At 36.0% G+C, this 17324-nt stretch overlaps 1 protein-coding gene across 2 annotated transcripts in view; it reads right to left on the bottom strand.

The window, feature by feature from the left end:
- SMCHD1 (structural maintenance of chromosomes flexible hinge domain containing 1) overlaps nt 1–17324 on the bottom strand; it is a 124221-nt gene that overhangs the window by 9586 nt on the left and 97311 nt on the right. For both annotated transcript variants that reach the window (XM_042239642.2, XM_027960934.3), the window contains exons 43-46: nt 16141–16250; nt 15698–15768; nt 9103–9274; nt 94–252 (exon numbers count right to left, since the gene is read on the bottom strand). In XM_042239642.2, the coding sequence (XP_042095576.1) occupies nt 94–252; nt 9103–9274; nt 15698–15768; nt 16141–16250 (512 nt within the window). The remainder of the gene's footprint in view (nt 1–93; nt 253–9102; nt 9275–15697; nt 15769–16140; nt 16251–17324) is intronic.

Here is a 17324-nt window from a genome sequence, read left to right as displayed (position 1 = left end):
GGGTCATTCACACTCTTTCTTTTTGGAGCTCAATTCTCTCCAATCATGCACACTATCTTCAGCCAGAGAAGGATCTCGCAGAAAGTACAGTACCTAGTTTTTGCTCTATCAGTTTGAGATTCTTTTCGTGTTCATCAAGTTCTTGCTTTTTCCTCTTCATATCGGGAGTGTGAAGGTACTTCAGCTGCCCATTAAGATCCTCGTTCACACTGCCCAACCTGCACACAGCAGTGCGGTACTGCTGGAGAAGATCTACAAAGAAACCAGAGACATTCGACTAAAGCTACTGATATCATATTAAAGCAGTATTTTAGGAAAGAAGAGCCAGCAACACTGAGTGTTGTGTTACAGGAACACATGGAACTACTTTTAACGTTCACAGTAAACAAATGAAAGGAAAAAAACACAGTTTAGATCCTGGCACAAAACCGGTGCTTATGAAGTCTTAATTTTCTTCAGCGGCTTGACTTTAATAAATTTATGTACAGTACGGGGAAAAGAAGATATAAACTGTTTGTAGGACATATATTAACCTTAAAATGCATTCCAATATACATTAGGTGCAGACAAATACTGTTTGACTCCACTTATATGAGGTAACTAGAATAGTCAAATTCAGCCAGAAAGTACACTGGTAGGTGCCAGGGGCTAGTGGATGGAAGAGAGGTTTGGAGGGTGAAAGGGGACTTAGTGTTCAATGGGGACAGAATTCCAGTTTAGGAAAGTGAAACATTCAAGACAGGGATGATGATGAGAGTTGCACAACAATATGAGTATACTCAGTGCCTCTGAGCTGTACAGTGTAAATGTGGCTGAAACAGTATATTTTATGTAACAGATGTTAAGATGGTTGGATGGCATCACCAACTTGATAGACAAGAGTTCCATCAAGCTCCGGGAGTTGGAGATACACATGGAAGCCTGGCGCGCTGCAGTTCATAGGGTCGCAAAGAGTCAGACATGACTGAGCGACTGAACTCAACTGAGTGTGACTTTTACCACAATTAAAAAAACAATTCACTCTCACAGTTAGTGTTTACCTCTGTTTAATATTCAGTATTCCATCTAATTCCACAAAATTTTGGGGTTAGGGGAAAAATGCATTAAACATGGCATTATTAGAAAATCATTGCTTCCAACAGACATGGCCATTTCCTTAAACACAGCTTTCAAACACTCTTGACACTTAGCTTTCAAAAAACTTTACTTTGTTTAAAAATATATTACATTAGTCAAGCTTGAGACTATTCATTGCCTGTTTGTATGAATTACTAGACACTATAGGTTAAATACACTGACTATACTTTAGTCCATGGGCTAAGAATGGTTTATACAGTTTTAAATGATTCCATTCTAAACGGTTATATAAATATGTTCATAACACCCTCAATTTTGTCTCTTGGCTCACAGGCCTAAAATGTTTACTATTTGACCCTTTAAGACTCTAGTCACACAAAAATGTTCAGTATTCATGGGAACGGGCATACAAACACCCATATGTTTAATAAATATATACAGTGGGTTTACAAATGAACCTGTGGAAGAAATCAATTTAGTCAAGAGTACATGATATATGAGATTTTCTATACTTTAAGGGTCAATAACAGTATTTAAAAAAACTATCCAGCTTTCTGGGAATGAGTAAGCACACATATACATACCCGTGAACATTATGAGCATATTCATATATATTTAAATATGAATTCCATATGTGTAATTCGGTAATGACAAAGTCCTTATGTTTCTTAATTCCTTATGACTTATTGGAACTCAAAGGTAGCCACTAAAAAAGAGAGTCTGGTTTTCTGGTTTGATAGTACTTCTAATTTCATTTTTCTACGTGCATAAAATAGTACTTATTTTCTATGTGAATGAGGTACAAAATGATGTCCAGACCCATATGTCAGGGATGCTGCCTAATTCAGCAGACAATATACAAAAATTTTAAGTCATTAAGGGTTGAATCCTACTTAACTTTGTAAGTCATGAGGTTCTTTTACCTTTTAAATACTCAAGAAACAATATATTCAAAGGTTTTATATTAATTGTTATTTATAAAATTAAAAGATGGAATATTAAATACTTTCTATTAAATGGAACACTAATAGCAAATATTTTATGCCTAAGATGGACAGAAGCAACTTAGCTCAATATGCCTTTGTTGTTTTTGTTCAGTTGCTCAGTTGCTCTTTGCGACCCATGGACATCAGGCTTCCTTGTCCTTTACCATCTCCTAGAGCTTGCTCAAACTCATGTCCAGTGAGTAGGTGATGCCATCCAACCATCTCATCCTCTGTTGTCCCCTTCTTCTCCTCCCTTTCAATCTTTCCCAGCATCAGGGTCTTTCCAATCAGTTGGCTCTTCACATCAGGTGGCCAAAGTACTGGAGCTTCAGCTTCAGCATCAGTCCTTCCAATATTCAGGACCAATTTCCTTTAGGATTGACTGGTTGGATCTCCTTGCAATCCAAGAGACTCTCAAGAGCCTTCTCCAACACCACATTTCAAAAGCATCAATTCTTCGGCACCCAGCCTTCTTTATGGTCCAACTCTCACATCCATACATGACTACTGGAAAAACCATAGCTTTGACTAGACAGACCTTTGTTGGCAAAGTGATGAATCTGCTTTTTAATATGCTGCCTAGGTTTTTCTTAGCTTTTCTTCCAAGGAGCAAGGATCTTTAAATTTCATGGCTGCAGTCACTATCTGCCGTGAATTTAAAGCCCAAGAAAATAAAGTCTCTCACTATTTCCGATGTTTCCCCATCTCTTTGCCATGAGGTGATGGGACTGGATGCCATAATCTTCATTTTTGAAATGCTGAGTTACTAACTCAGCTTTTTCAATCTCCTCTTTCACTTTCTTCAAGAGGTTCTTCAGTTTCTCTTCGCTTTCTGCCATTAGGGTGGTATCATCTGTGTATCTGAGGTTACTGATATTTCTCCCGGGAATCTTGATTTCACCTTGTGCTTCACCCACCGTGGCATTTCGTATGATGTACTCTGCATATAAGTTAAATAAGCAGGGCAACAATATATAGCCTTGATGTACTTCTACCCCAATTTTAAACAGTCTGTTGTTCCATGTCTGGCACTAACTGCTGCTTCTTGACCTGCATACAGGTTTCACAGGAGGCAGGTAAGGTGGTCTGGTATTCCTATCTCTTTAAGAATTTTCCACTGTTTATTGTGATCCACACAGACAAAGGCTTTAGTGGAGTCAATGAAACAGAAGTAGATGTTTTTCTGGAATTCCCTTGCTTTTTCTATGATCTAGCGGATGTTGGCAATTTGATCTCTGGTTCTTCTGCCTTTTCTAAATCCAGCTTGTACATCTGGAAGTTCTTGGTTCAGGTACTACTGAAGCTTAGCTTGGAGTATTTTGAGCTAATATGCCTTGGCAATTCCCAATTTTCTGATATGAAATGTAATTCCTATTTACCATGGTGTTTATAAAGTCTTTTCTAATTCATTTAATAAAATTTTGCCAAAGAGAAAAAACAAAAATTCATATTTAATTCTGTTTATAAATGATTTCAGAGCTCATACATTATATGTTGTTTGAAAATTTCAATTATATAGGAAAAAACTAATGATGCTTTACTATGAAAATAGTGGAAAAATACTTTAAAATAAAAAATTAGTTCATATGAAAGGACAAAAGCTCAAATTACAATGCATTCATTTCTATATGCTATTTATTAAGAAAGATAGATTATTTCAATACATCCAGGCAAAGAAAAAACACTACTAAAAATAGTACAAAATAGTTGAAAATACTATATCTGAAGAGCTGTTACTAGACAAGTATTTGGGGTTGCTAAGAAAGCAGATTCAGAAAACTAAGATCATGGCATCCGGTCCCATCACTTCATGGCAAATAGATGGGAAAACAGTGGACACAGTGGCTGACTTTATTTTTCTGGGCTTCAAAATCACTGCAGATGGTGACTGCAGCCATGAAATTAAAAGACGCTTACTCCTTGGAAGAAAAGTTATGACCAACCTAGATAGCATATTAAAAAGCAGAGACATTACTTTGCCAACAAAGGTCCGCCTAGTCAAGGCTATGGTTTTTCCAGTGGTCGTGTATGGATGTGAGAGTTGGACTGTGAAGAAAGCTCAGAGCCGAAGAACTGATGCTTTTGAACTGTGGTGTTGGAGAAGACTCCTGGGAGTCCCTTGGACTGCAAAGAGATCCAACCAGTCCATCCTAAAGGAGATCAGTCCTGGGTGTTCATTGGTAGGACTGATTTTCAAGATGAAACTCCAATACTTTGGCCACCTGATGAGAAGAGCTGACTCACTGGAAAAGACCCTAATGCTGGCAAAGAATGAGGGCAGGAGGAGAAGGGGACAACAGAGGATGAGATGGCTGGATGGTATCACTGACTCAATGGACATGGGTTTGGTTGGACTCCAGGAGTTGGTGATGGACAGGGAAGCCTGGCGTGCTGCAGTTCATGGGGTTGCAAAGAGTCGGACACAACTGAGCAACTGAACTGAACTGAAGAAGGCAGAAGCAATCTTCTCGCCACTGAAGGATGTAAGCAGTTAGACAGCTAAGTAGATTTCATTTAGTAGCATTTAGGTCTCTTCAAACTTTGTGTTCTGCATTGGCAAAAAACTGATAAATACTTGTAAACTGGGTAAAAAAAATTGGTGAAAAAATTTACTAGAACTTCTGCTTTGATCTGTTCAAAAAGCATTCAGCAGGGGTGAACAGGAAGGAGGCAAGCTGAGAGAAGGGTAGGTGTAAATGAAATAGGGGTGGCTAGTAGACAGGTCCACAGGCATTCAATCTGCTGACTTCCAGTAAGTATAAAACAAAACAGAACAAAATATCTTTGTCCTGAAAACCACAAACCTTCAATAATCTTGGTTGCTACCTTTTAAAAATATTAAAAATATAAAAAAAATCAAGAATAGTTTTACTTAAAACAACAACAAAAACAATAAATGTACAGAGAGGTTAAATATTAGTATTAACAAATTAAGCATGACATAATAAAACATAAATAATGTCTAGGCTGGCCAGGTGCATACTACGTATTTGGAGTATAAGAAAGTGTTAATGAGACTGATGATGTCGCAGTTATAAACTACACATTGATTACTTATTGGAAATTTTGTTTTATTTTTTCTTATTGGAAATTTTAAAATGCCTTTTCTTTCTTCAGTTGATACCAATAACTCTCCTTTCTTACAGTCATATCCTGGCTTCTACAATGTTCAGAGTTATTTTATTTTTAATATTTAGAAAAAGTTATTTCTACTTATATGATCTCTACAGAAAACTCGGGCTAATACAGAAAAGAGAGAGATTGGGAAAAAACTGATAGGTCTACCACCTCACTTTTTTGTCTTCATTTCACATGTCTGCAGGTTTGATTTTTAACATGTGTGATATTTTTAATTTTATTTTCTATGTACTTTCCAAATGAAATTTTAATAGACATCTCTCAGACTATAAATTGAATTAAAGCATTTAACATTTCTTGCGTTTTCCTTGAAAAACAAGGCTATACTATCTATATGAGAAAGAAAAAAAAAAAGTCCTGCTTGTATTTAGAACTGTTTACTTAGGCTTCTTTCCTATAAGATCAATTATTGGTTCAAAGAAAATGAGTATTAAAAGCAATTAGTTAAAAAAACAAAACACCAACTGGTAACATTTTCTGATTATAAAAGTGACACACACTGAGGCAGGTCTGGAAATATACAGAAAAGGGTAATGGAGAAGCAAATTATCTCAATTATGTATTCAGGGAAAAAAATGTTTTCTTTCTACTCTCTTATGTCACTGGACAAATGAACGCATATACTATCCTGAAGTTGGGAAAGTTATCTCACCTTTTAAAGACTCAAATTCCTCATTTGTAAAATGAGGAGAACAGCAGTAAATGAAATTCAAGTGATAAGCTTAATAAAGTATGTGGGACATAATAAGCCCTCCAACAGTAACTATTATTATTCCCTTGAAAATTGCTTATTCATGTTATCCATTTTCCTATTAGTCTTTGTCCTTTTTCTTGCGTTTTAAAGGCTGCTGTTAAACACCTTTGTCTACCATATGTGCAATCTTCCCCTAGTTGGTCATTTGCCCTTCTATTTTCTTCAAGGTGCTTTAAAATTATGTAAACTTAAAAAAAAAACAACTATAAAATGTTTTCTTTTCTCACATCTGCCAGGACTTATGTGTCAAGAAGCCCATTTCTCCAAGGTGGGTGCTTCTATTTTAGATTGGCTGGTCAGAGAAGTCCACGAAGGTGTGACATTACACAACAGGAAAGAAAAGCAGCAAGCCATGCACATTATCTGGGGCAAAACCACTGCAGATAAAGCGAACAATAAAATAAAGTGTTCCTTTCAAGATTCAGCTTTCTGATTTCTGTCCTACTGTGCTAAGAACTTCCTGAACACAGCTGAAGAGTGGTCACAGTTTTCTTTGCCTGTGCCATTTTTGGAAACAGGTTTGCTATCAGTTTAATAAGATGGCCTGAGTGATCTCCATATTTATCTATATTCTGAAACAAATTAATTTGAAATTCACTCATGAAAAACCTATAGGATGGAGTTAGCTTTCTGAACACATCCTCAGGCAATGGCCTATATAAGTTTTCTGCCTTATTTAAATCAATTTTGTTATTTTGATTTGCAATTTTCCAGAGTGTAGTCCATTTTATTTGGACATACTAAATATATTTATAATATTATAGAAACCTAAGAAATCTCTGTCTGAATGTATTCTAGGAGCCATTACTTTTTGTATTTATTCTGCCCAAAGACCACCTTTAGGAATTATATATCATACGATACAAAGGTTTTCTTTTTTTCTCCAATTCATTTGACTGTACTTGTTTCTTGAGATGTATTTTTTTTCCTCCTGTCATTTCAGTTGAATGGTTAAAATTTGTTTTTCTCATTTAATAACAAAAGCATTAAGCCTGTGGATTTATGTTTGATCTTGGCTGTTTTCATGCCTCCTACATAAAATGTGTGATGTTCTTGTTCTCTTTAATAGTTAAAACTTTTTTGACAAAATAGTTGTTTCTAAATATCTACCTATTTGAGCTTACTTTGGGAAGAAAGAAAAGTTATTTTTAGTTCTGTTACATTATATTAAAAATATATCATAAGTAAATTTTGCTTTTTATAATTTGTAGTCTCATTGTAGCTGAGTAGCAATTTGATCAACTGAATTTATGACCATTTTTTGTGATATATCCTATAAATACCTAAGGTACTGGTATTACACCTTATTAGGTAGAAAATGTCTTGTTTTTTGACTAAGGACCTGTCATGGATTAATGGTTTCTCATGAGGCTTCTGTCTTTGTACAATCAGCAGTTTTAAGAATTCTGATTTTGTAATTTACTGCATCAAGTTCATTAACTTTTGGACCTCTAGTATCAAATATATCTTATCAAAATGAATTCATCTTTGTGCTTTAGTGCCATTGCCTTGACACTAATACTGCTACTTGTGATTTCCTCTCAAGTTTTACACTACCTCTTTGTAAATCCCCCATAAAGGCTGTGGCAGAAGCGCTCTCTGTGCTCCTGCCTTCTGCGCCCTGACCACCCCAGTGTCTTCCATGTGGCCCTGAGTGGCAGGCGGCGCCTCCTGTCCTAGGACCTGTGACTACACTAACTTTGTCTGTCTGAGCCTCTCCCATGTCTCCTCTTGCAGCTGTACCTGACTCTCTCATAGAGAATACAAAACAGCCTTCTTCCTACCATATTTCTCAGTTACTATTTTAAACGTAGTTGGGGGTTGAAGTAATAACCCCAAGCTAGATACTACCCAAATTCTTCAGCAGTATAATAAAAAAGAAATAAACTGTGGTGTATTTACACAATGGGATACTATCCTGCAATTAAGATGAACTACAACTATACACACACACAACACAGGGCTGGACAAAGCCAGACACAAAACCCATGACTTGTATAATTCCATGTAGATAAAGTACAAAAATGGAAAAAACGAATCTATGCTCTTTTAAGTCAAAAAAGTTGTTATCCTTTTGAGAGGGATGGGGCTATGACTGGCAGAGGCCTGCAGGCCTTCTGTGGCGCTGCTAACGTTCTGTTTCTTAATACAGAAGCAATGTTCATTTTGTGAAAAACGTATATGCTTTGAAATGTGCACTTTTCTCTATGTATACTATACTCTTAAAAAGCCACAAAACGTGTATATTCATACAACAGAATATTATTCAGTCTTAAAAAGAAATTCTGACACACGCTGTGACACAGAGTTACACTACAATACTGACGTGCCTGGAGGACATGATGCTAAGTGACGTCAGTCAGTTGCAAAGGGACACTCTGATTTGACACACACAGAGGTGCCTGGAGGAGTCAAATTCACAGAGACAGAAACGTGTGGCAGGCAGGTGACGAGAGGGGAGGCAGGGAGTTGCTGCTTAATGGGTATGGAGCATCAGTTTTACAAAATGAAAAGGTTTCTGAAGACTGGTTGCACAAGAGTGTGAATGTACTTACCACTAGTGAGCTACCCATTTAAAAATAATTAAGATGATAAACTTTGTTACAGTTTAACTACAATTTACTATCTTAAGTTAGCAACAAACTACTTTTTGCTGGGGAGTAGATATCCAAGGATATCAGAACTATATAAAGTTAAAAGCGAACAACTCTTAGATGATGGCCCATTTGGGACCCTCCTGTAAAGCATGAGCACTTCAGAGCACAGACGTACAGACAATTGTATCAGCTGACCAGAAACAAGGGGACACAGCCTGCAGAAGGGAGGTCACATGTCACGCACACCAGAAAGATGAATCTAGATAGTTAACAACTTTGATATAAAAAGAAGTGTTATGGTTTGATGAGATACTGGTTTATTCAACAAGGAAACCTTTCCTGTATTTCAAGATAAGAATGAGAACAGGAGGGAAAACCTACTTCCTATATATGTATTTCAAAACTATTTGGTGTTAGAAAGCTGGAAGTACTGGATAAAAACATCTTATTTGTATCTGTTAATGGTTAAGCTTCAATGTTAGAGTCTCAATAAATAAGGTCCAAATAAAGGGTTAAAATCAAATGAGAAATTATTAAGTATTTAACCTACCTATTTGCTCCCCTAAGATCAGGCACTGTTTTGGTACTGGAGCTCCAAACACCATTCCCCGGAGTTTATCCATTGGAGGAGCTTTATTCTGAAGGCCCCCAAACTTCCCATTACTTCGAATGCGATCTCCATCTCTGGTCAGCAGTGTAGGACAGTGTGTAATTTTAACAACCTGTTGTAAGTAACAGGATATAATTAGTGAGTCTATAAAATTTAACTCAACTGCTCTAAGAAAGGAGAAATCATTGAAGGATTCTGATATAAGAAATGACAATGATCATGGTACTATTTTTGCAAAATTAATTACCTAGTGATGTGTAAGATGACTGGGGGGAAAACGAGAGGGAGAGAGATGAATTAGACTACCTCACAAGTGTTACCTAAACTAGAACAGAGAAAACACAAATAGAAAAAGTGAAACTGAGATCGATGGCTTGATTGATAAGAGGAAGGAAGAGAGACGAACAAGCCAGAGACTTGTGTGCTTCTAGAAACCCAAAGCAGTATCCAGGCTGTATCACTTAGTTTAGTTTCCTTCTGTTAGACCTCAGTTTTCCAGATGACCAAAGGGGAGCAAAAAGACTGAAGAAAATACAAACTGAAGAGCAAAGGGATGAATCTTCAGAGGATTTCAGCTGTATGAAGAAAAAGAGCCAGTGATCTGAGAGCTGGGGAAACTAGTTATGTAGTAAAACCTAAGACATGGAAAGGGAAGTAGAAAGTGTTAGTCGAGAATTAAATTTTTCAGAGAAGCTAGGGAATAAAAGAGAAACACTAGATTTAGTATTTCATGACCTTCAGGAATATGCTTTCAAAAAAAAAGTCTAGGCGATACATACAAAAAATGTCCAAATTCACTAGTAACCAGAAGTGAAACTGAAATAACTTGGAGCTCAAATGAGAATTTTCACTACTTAAAACACACACACAAAACACACACCCAGACAGAATGTTGGAGAAAGGGTCTTTTTGTATTAATATTAATCTGCTTTGGGACAGCCCTTCTCAGAGGAAACATGACAAGTGCTAAAAAGATTAACAATCTGCATGACCCAAAACTCCACTTCTAAGAGTATGCCAGAAAAAATCATCACAGATGTGAACAATGTACACTGAAACATCCTTTTAATAATGAAAAGTATAAGACTTGCGCATTCAATAAGTTACATAAAGTAAGGCACATCCACGCAATGAAACAGGATGCATACATCAAAAAATGACTGAAAAGAAGACAATTTAGCAACATGTAGAAACACCTAATTCAATCTAACACAGTAGATCAAGCAGTCTCTGAATTATAAAAGATTAAATACAATTCAATTTTCAAAATGAAAAGCAATAGGACATGTAATAGAAAATTATGACTAATATTTATTCTTTTGACATAATTCCAAGGTAATTGACAGATGCTTTCCCAAATTAGATACTTCGTATAAAATTTAAATAAAATGGAATGTCTACTTGAAGAAAATCTGTGGTGAATTCTTTGGTGAAATGAATCTTTTAGTAAAATAAAGTATCACATCTTACTTTCTTGGTTTTGGTTTGGATTTGTATGCTTTCTAAAAGTGAATATTAAAAATACAGACTAAAAAAACAGACTGAATTCATGTATTATTACCATATTATTATTATACAATATCATATATATAGTAAATCAAATAACTGTTATTATTAAATCAGATTCAGGCAATGATTTTACAGATTTAGTACCATCTTAAGCAATAAACACTCAAATTTTTTGTCTCCTCTTGTTACTGCACTGACAGTATGAGTTATAGGCCTATGGTTAAAGGGACAGTTTTCCAATTCTCAAATGGCACAGAAGAAAGGGGAAATGACAAGCTGCTATTTAATGGGTACAATTTCAGTTTTACAAACAGAACAGAGTTCTGGAAATCGGCTGAACAACAATGTGAACGTAATTAACACTAGTGAAATTGTACACTTAAAAATGATTTAGATGCTAAATTTTGTTATATGTATTTTACTGTAATTTACCATTAAAAAAAAAACAAACAACTTAAGCTCTCACTAGGCCTCTGCTGCAAGGCCCCGGCCACTGACCTGAAAAAGATCAAGACAGCATTTGCAAATTCAGTGAGTAAACAGAGTTACAGTTCTGGCCAGTACTTCCAACTGCTGTAAGGATTAGCAAGGAATGGAATCAACAAGGGTTGAATCAGTGTAAGTGGCATGAAGAATTTACGAAGAGAAAACAATAAAAAGACTACTGAAGCCTAACGATATGACCAAGAGATGTCATAAAAGCCGTTCCTTAGAAGAGTGTGAAAACAATATTTGGTAAGTGGAGTGATTTCATTCAAAACTTTGGAAGCAAAGACGTCACTATGAGGAACTATGCTGGAACTGTAAGGAACAAAGGCTGTCCCTGCTTTTGTCACATATGGTCTATTACTTTTTTGAAGCTAGGAATCCATGTTTTTCATCAGTTCTTCAAAGTTTTTAGCCATTAGTTCCTAGTTCTTAGATCATAGGTAGCTATGATCCTTTTACCCTCCTCTTCCTGGCACTCTGATTAAACATTAAAAAAAAATAGATTTTCTAACTTTATCCTTAGTGATTCTCTATTACAGTCCTTCTCTCTGGGCTACAGTCTGGATAATTTTTCTGACCTATCTTACAATTGACTAAATTTTCTATTAAGCTGTTAAGTCTGCCCAGCATTTAACTTTTATTATACTTTTTATTTTTAGATGCTCTTTTTGATTTTTTTCAAATCTACTTGCTCTTATATCCAACACTTTTTCTTAAAATATATTATGAAATATATTTAAAATGTTCTAATATTTTTATTAATAAATATTTGTTAAATATTAATAAACATGTTTATAACATATTTATATTTTTAAAATATTTTAAAATATTTGCTCTTGTGTTCAATATGAAAATTACTTCAGTTTTAAGATAAAGGTGAATTCTTTTGGAGACAATTTTGTTTGCTCTGATGACATATCTAAGGATACTACAAGTCCAGCATTAGATGAAATCAAATGTTTACCTTTAAGTATTACCTTGAAGACAATTCAAGTATTATGAATGCAAGTTGCAAACATACATGAAAGCCAATCTGTTAATGCATTCTCTAGGAAAATAGTTTTTTATTTTCCACTTAGTGCTAAACTTCAAGAAAGGCAGTTTTGTTTCAGTCCAGAAATGCTTGGAGTTGAGATGAAGGAGGAAGCTCATTTCTTTTGTCCAGTCTTATGCCAAGGGTTAGCCCTCTCAGGGGTTCTAATTTACCGGGAAGGAAGTTCTTTGAGCAGATTCCACATTCTGGTATGTCTTACCCTCTGAGCCTTTCAAGGGAGAGACAACTGATGCTCAAGTTCTATTAGTTTGACAAATATTCTCAAAGAAAAATTAGGCTTCAGTGTTATGTTCACCTCTCTGGGTTCTCACCTTTACTCAGAATTCTTACTTTCTTGCCAGTTCTTACAGTAAGAATCAGCCTTTTGAAATGGCCTATTAGTTTACCTCTGCTAGCACTTCCTTTGGCTATCTGAGTTGTCTAGTCTATATCTGTATAACCCTCAAAGCCTAGCACTGTGCTAGTGAAATGCCAGAACCAGCATTTACTGGGTCATGAGAACCAGGTCCTCCTGAACGCCTCAGTCAATGACCACACATAGGCTGCTGGAAGTCAGCCAGGATGAGTATTCACACTGTGGGGGCTGGCAAAAGCTACGAATCAGGGTCCCACCACTCTACTCAACAGAGCTGGTTATTCAATAATTAACAGCACCTCACTGTGTCTCATACATTATAGGTGTCCAAATAATAGACTGAACTACTGACAGAATCTTCCAATTATTACTCAACTTGCTAATTCATCCTCACTAGTAAGCTACTCACCTTCTCCTAATAGATTATACACTGTCATAACTTCTAATGGGTATGATTTCTGACTTATAATTTAGGACATATAAACATGCTAATCACCATCAGAATACAGCAACTTCCTCATCCACAGCCATTTTCTGATATAGTATATTAGAGCCATTTTTAAGTTCATAAGGAATCATTCATGAAGACGCCAAATACTTTTCCCCAATTAGCTGTTTAATTTTCAGTAATCTCACTAATTTAGTTCTCCTAAACTGAAGACACACTTACTATTTCTTCTAACTGGGCCCATAGAAAATCTGTTCTGAGTAGTTCTAGTTTTGCCATGAATTAGTACTATGACTTGATACAGAACCACTATTTGTTTTGTACTTAAGGTTTCTCATCTAGATTATTAGACTATATGATTTTAAGATATCCATGATTTTATAATACACTATTTAAGGGTACTAGGTCATATTTTAAACTGACTTCTGTTTTCTCTTCAGTAACTACTCTCACTCATTTTCAGCTATAATATTTTGCAAGCCTATAATGTTTACATACATCAGCTGCTATTTCCAAGTCCCTAACACCATATTTATTAAATTTAGTACTTCTATATCAACAAATTCAAGACCTTTGGATTTCAGATCCAAATAGATCGTTCATTTACTGAAATTTTATTCACTTATTTTCTTATTTTATTCAGTCTTGACAACAGCCCTCTGAAAGGCCCTTCTTCACAACAGATTGCCTTTCTTTCCTCATTAAGAAAAACTTAAAAGTAATAAAGAAAGGTTACTCTTTCTTAATAAATACAACAGTATACAATATATTCTCCCCATCTTGTTTAAACTACATAAGCTTATTTTCAAAAAGGCTTAATTTTGTACATTAACATTTTGCAACTTTTCAATGAAACAATGTATTTTGCAAGTGTTCCTCATTAGGACACATCAATCTGCTTTAAATCTTTTTAATAGATACATACTATTCTAGTGTATAAATTACCATAATGGAGTGGTGCAATCCTAACTCATGGCCTTTACACTGCTTTCAAAATTTCCTGATAATTCTTAAACATTTGTGACAGCATGTCTGTAAGATAAATTATCTTAATATATGATGATATAAAGAAGGCGGCATCTTCTTTGCCTCTCCAACGGAAAGGAGAGTCTATTCCAAACTCCGTGTTCCCCCATTTGGATCTAGGCTGGCCAGATTCTGACCAACCAAATGTACTTCCTGACACTGGGACTTAAGAGACCTGTAACTTCTGTCTTCACCACTGTAACTTTCCTTCTTAGGACCCAGATGCCATTGATAAAATCCCCAGCAGCCACAAGGAGTGGCTTGTGTGGAGAGATCTGTCTGCCAGCCTACAACCCCTGCCATGTGCCCAGCCAGTAGTCAGCTATAAATGAGCCAGTACGAATGGGAGATAAACTAAGTAGGAACTAATTCATTTTCAGAAATAACTTCAAATATTTCTAATCAAGAACTTGCTGAGTTGGACTGTTTTCCTTCCCAGCCTGTCTGGCCAACAACATGTTGTTGAAAAAGAAACGGAGAGCCTCCGGGCTAAGATCAAATCCAGTGCACAGTCAGTATAATGTAGCCTTGGAATCAAAGTCAAGTGAAGGATGCCCCTATGTTAAGACCTCAGAAAGATTTAAGGCACTGCTTGCCAGATCCTCTTAGTGAGAAAAAGGTTTCTAAAAACCTTAATGGTGTTACCTCACACACCCTTGAGGGGGCTGAGAAAAATGGTGCGGGTGGCAGCCCCAGAGGCAGCTCTGGCCAGCTATAGCTAAACCACAAGGCAAGCAGCATCAGCTGCCAGCTGTGTGAGGGAGGCACTTGGAGCTTTCACCATCCCAGTGCAAGTAGCCAACACTACTTGGAGAAACCCAGCAAGGAATGAGAACTAACATGCTGCTACTGCTTAAGGCCACTAACTTTTGAAGTGTTTGTTATGTAGCAATAAATAAACATTTATATTGCTAAATGCTCCGCAAAGGTATTATCAGATATTCTCTAGAATCCCCGTCTTAATGTCCTAACCCCCTAGTTCTTAAAAAATGTGACCTGAATTGAAGACTGGGTCTTAACAATCAAATTAAAATGAGGTCATAACAGTGGGCTCTAATCCAATGAGTAGTGTCCTTAAATAAAGGGGAGATTTGGGTACATATGCAGAGATTCAAACAGATGCAGGGAGAATGACCATCTGTCAACCAAGGAGAAAGGCATGGAACAGACTCCTTCCCTCATAACCCCTGGAAAGAACTGGCCCTTCTCACACCTTGCATTTGGATTTCAAGCCAGCAGAACTGTGAGACAGTACATTTCTACTGTTTAAGCCACCCAGTCTGTGGTACTTTGTTACAGCCCTAACAACCAATAAACAAGGGCTGCCTCAAACTGTGTTTCCAATGACATTACCTGAGATAACTATTTTTCAACAGACACCATTAATAGATTTAGACACCATTAATAGACACTGACGTTGAAACTCAGATAATTTCACAGCCCGAAAACATTTCATTTTAATTTGCATCTTGGCAAATTCATTCATATGTTTTGCTCAGATTGATGCTACTTATCAATTTATAGGATTTAAATTGGTTTTGCTGTCATCTGCATATGTATCTCAAAATAAAATTCTTTACAGATCTCTAACATTAAATTTTTAAACACACAGTAAAATTGGAGCTACAAATTAAAAAAGAATTCAAGTACATACCTCTTTTCTGTAATGATTGGCAGCATCCAAATTATCCAAAATAATAGTGTCTCCTAACAGCATACCAAATACTAAAATATTCAACAAACAAAATGTTAAAATTATGACATCTTTTTTGGTCATACTAAAATATTAACACAGACTTCTGCTGGTGAGCATACTGTTGTGTACCCAGAAGTTGAAATACAATGACTGCACACGAAACATTTGAAAAAAAAAAAAAAAATTTTCTTTAACATATATTATTAGAAAGTTTTCTTAGAAATAATGCTAACATAGGAATTTTATTCAATACTTTCCTCTAGTAAGAAAAATAAGAGAAGTAACTATTAATACAACTATCATTTATAAACTAAATAAGAACATAATTTTCCATAATCAGTAATTAAGTATCTGAATCACAAGCATAACATCTGTATAAAAAATGTCACAACTTCCTTTACCTGTTTCACAGTGTTCTACGTTATCTGGAAAAGTCAACAAGTCTCGGGCAAAGACGGGGTCTCCAATGGGTTTAAAATACAATTTTCCATTTCGGTAATGAGGTAGAGGTCTGAATTTAAAAAAAGGTTTTAAACAAAATATGTAACTTATCAAAAAATACATATATGATGAAAAACAAATGAATACACTGATTATCTCTGTGATAACAACTCCCTATGCACAGGTAATACTCCTAAACGCTTAACTGTTGTGCCTTTGGAAATGAAAACAATATTTACCATTAAAAAAATACCTGCTTAGTTTTACCTGTCCTCAATTAGTTTGTAAAACTGATATAAACTAAGCTTTGATTAGTTCTGACAAGGAAAGAAGAGATGTAGCCTCTCAAGCTGGCCCTAAACTAGGATGCCAATGATACGACTGTCTCATGTGGAGAGTGGCCCTAGAATGGCTGAGGGCACGGGCAAGGCCAAGGCTGAGAACATGGAAAAGCAGCAGCCCAGTACTCTGGGCTCTGTCCTCTGACACAGCATACAGAATGAGCAATTGAAATCCAGGGATAACAGTGAGATTCAAGAGATGGGAGCTGACTGGCGTGTCAGGGCTTTCTCTGCCCATATAGGGTAGCTTCCCCCAAATTGTGCAGGTAGAAGTAGAGGGTGGAGTGGCTTTAAGAGCTAGTTAATTCAATCCCAGTAGGAGGCACAAGACCTGGAAGTGAGGATAACTAGTTTTTAGAGCAAGTATTAGCCTTAAATACCAAATTCATACTTTCCCTAAATAAAGGATTCTTAATTTGATCCTCAGGGATAATGAAAAACAAAAAAACAGAAGACCTCCTGAAGGGAAAATTACTTTCAGAAAAATTATTACTCTTTTCAACACAGTTACTATGATTTGATAGGACATCCCATGTTATTTAAAATGGGTACTGGGAGCAGAGTGGGAGATTTTAGAAGCAGACAGATTTGAGCTCAAATTCCAGCTGTTTCCTTGATGTATGTTTAGATTACAAAGTGAAATAAAATGTTAGTTTAATGACACAGTAAGCTCTTAATTTAGTTTCCATTCTCCTTCAAGTCCCATTCCTACTCAACTGTAGGCCTTGCAAAACTCTGTTTAGGATCTGATAAAATTTTTGGTCAATATTCTGTTTTATATATATATTTTTTTGCTTTGCTAT

The sequence above is a fragment of the Ovis aries genome, chromosome 23 (assembly GCF_016772045.2).
Source record: "Ovis aries strain OAR_USU_Benz2616 breed Rambouillet chromosome 23, ARS-UI_Ramb_v3.0, whole genome shotgun sequence".
NCBI lineage: Eukaryota > Metazoa > Chordata > Mammalia > Artiodactyla > Bovidae > Ovis > Ovis aries.
This window is presented reverse-complemented; position numbering and strand designations above follow the sequence as displayed.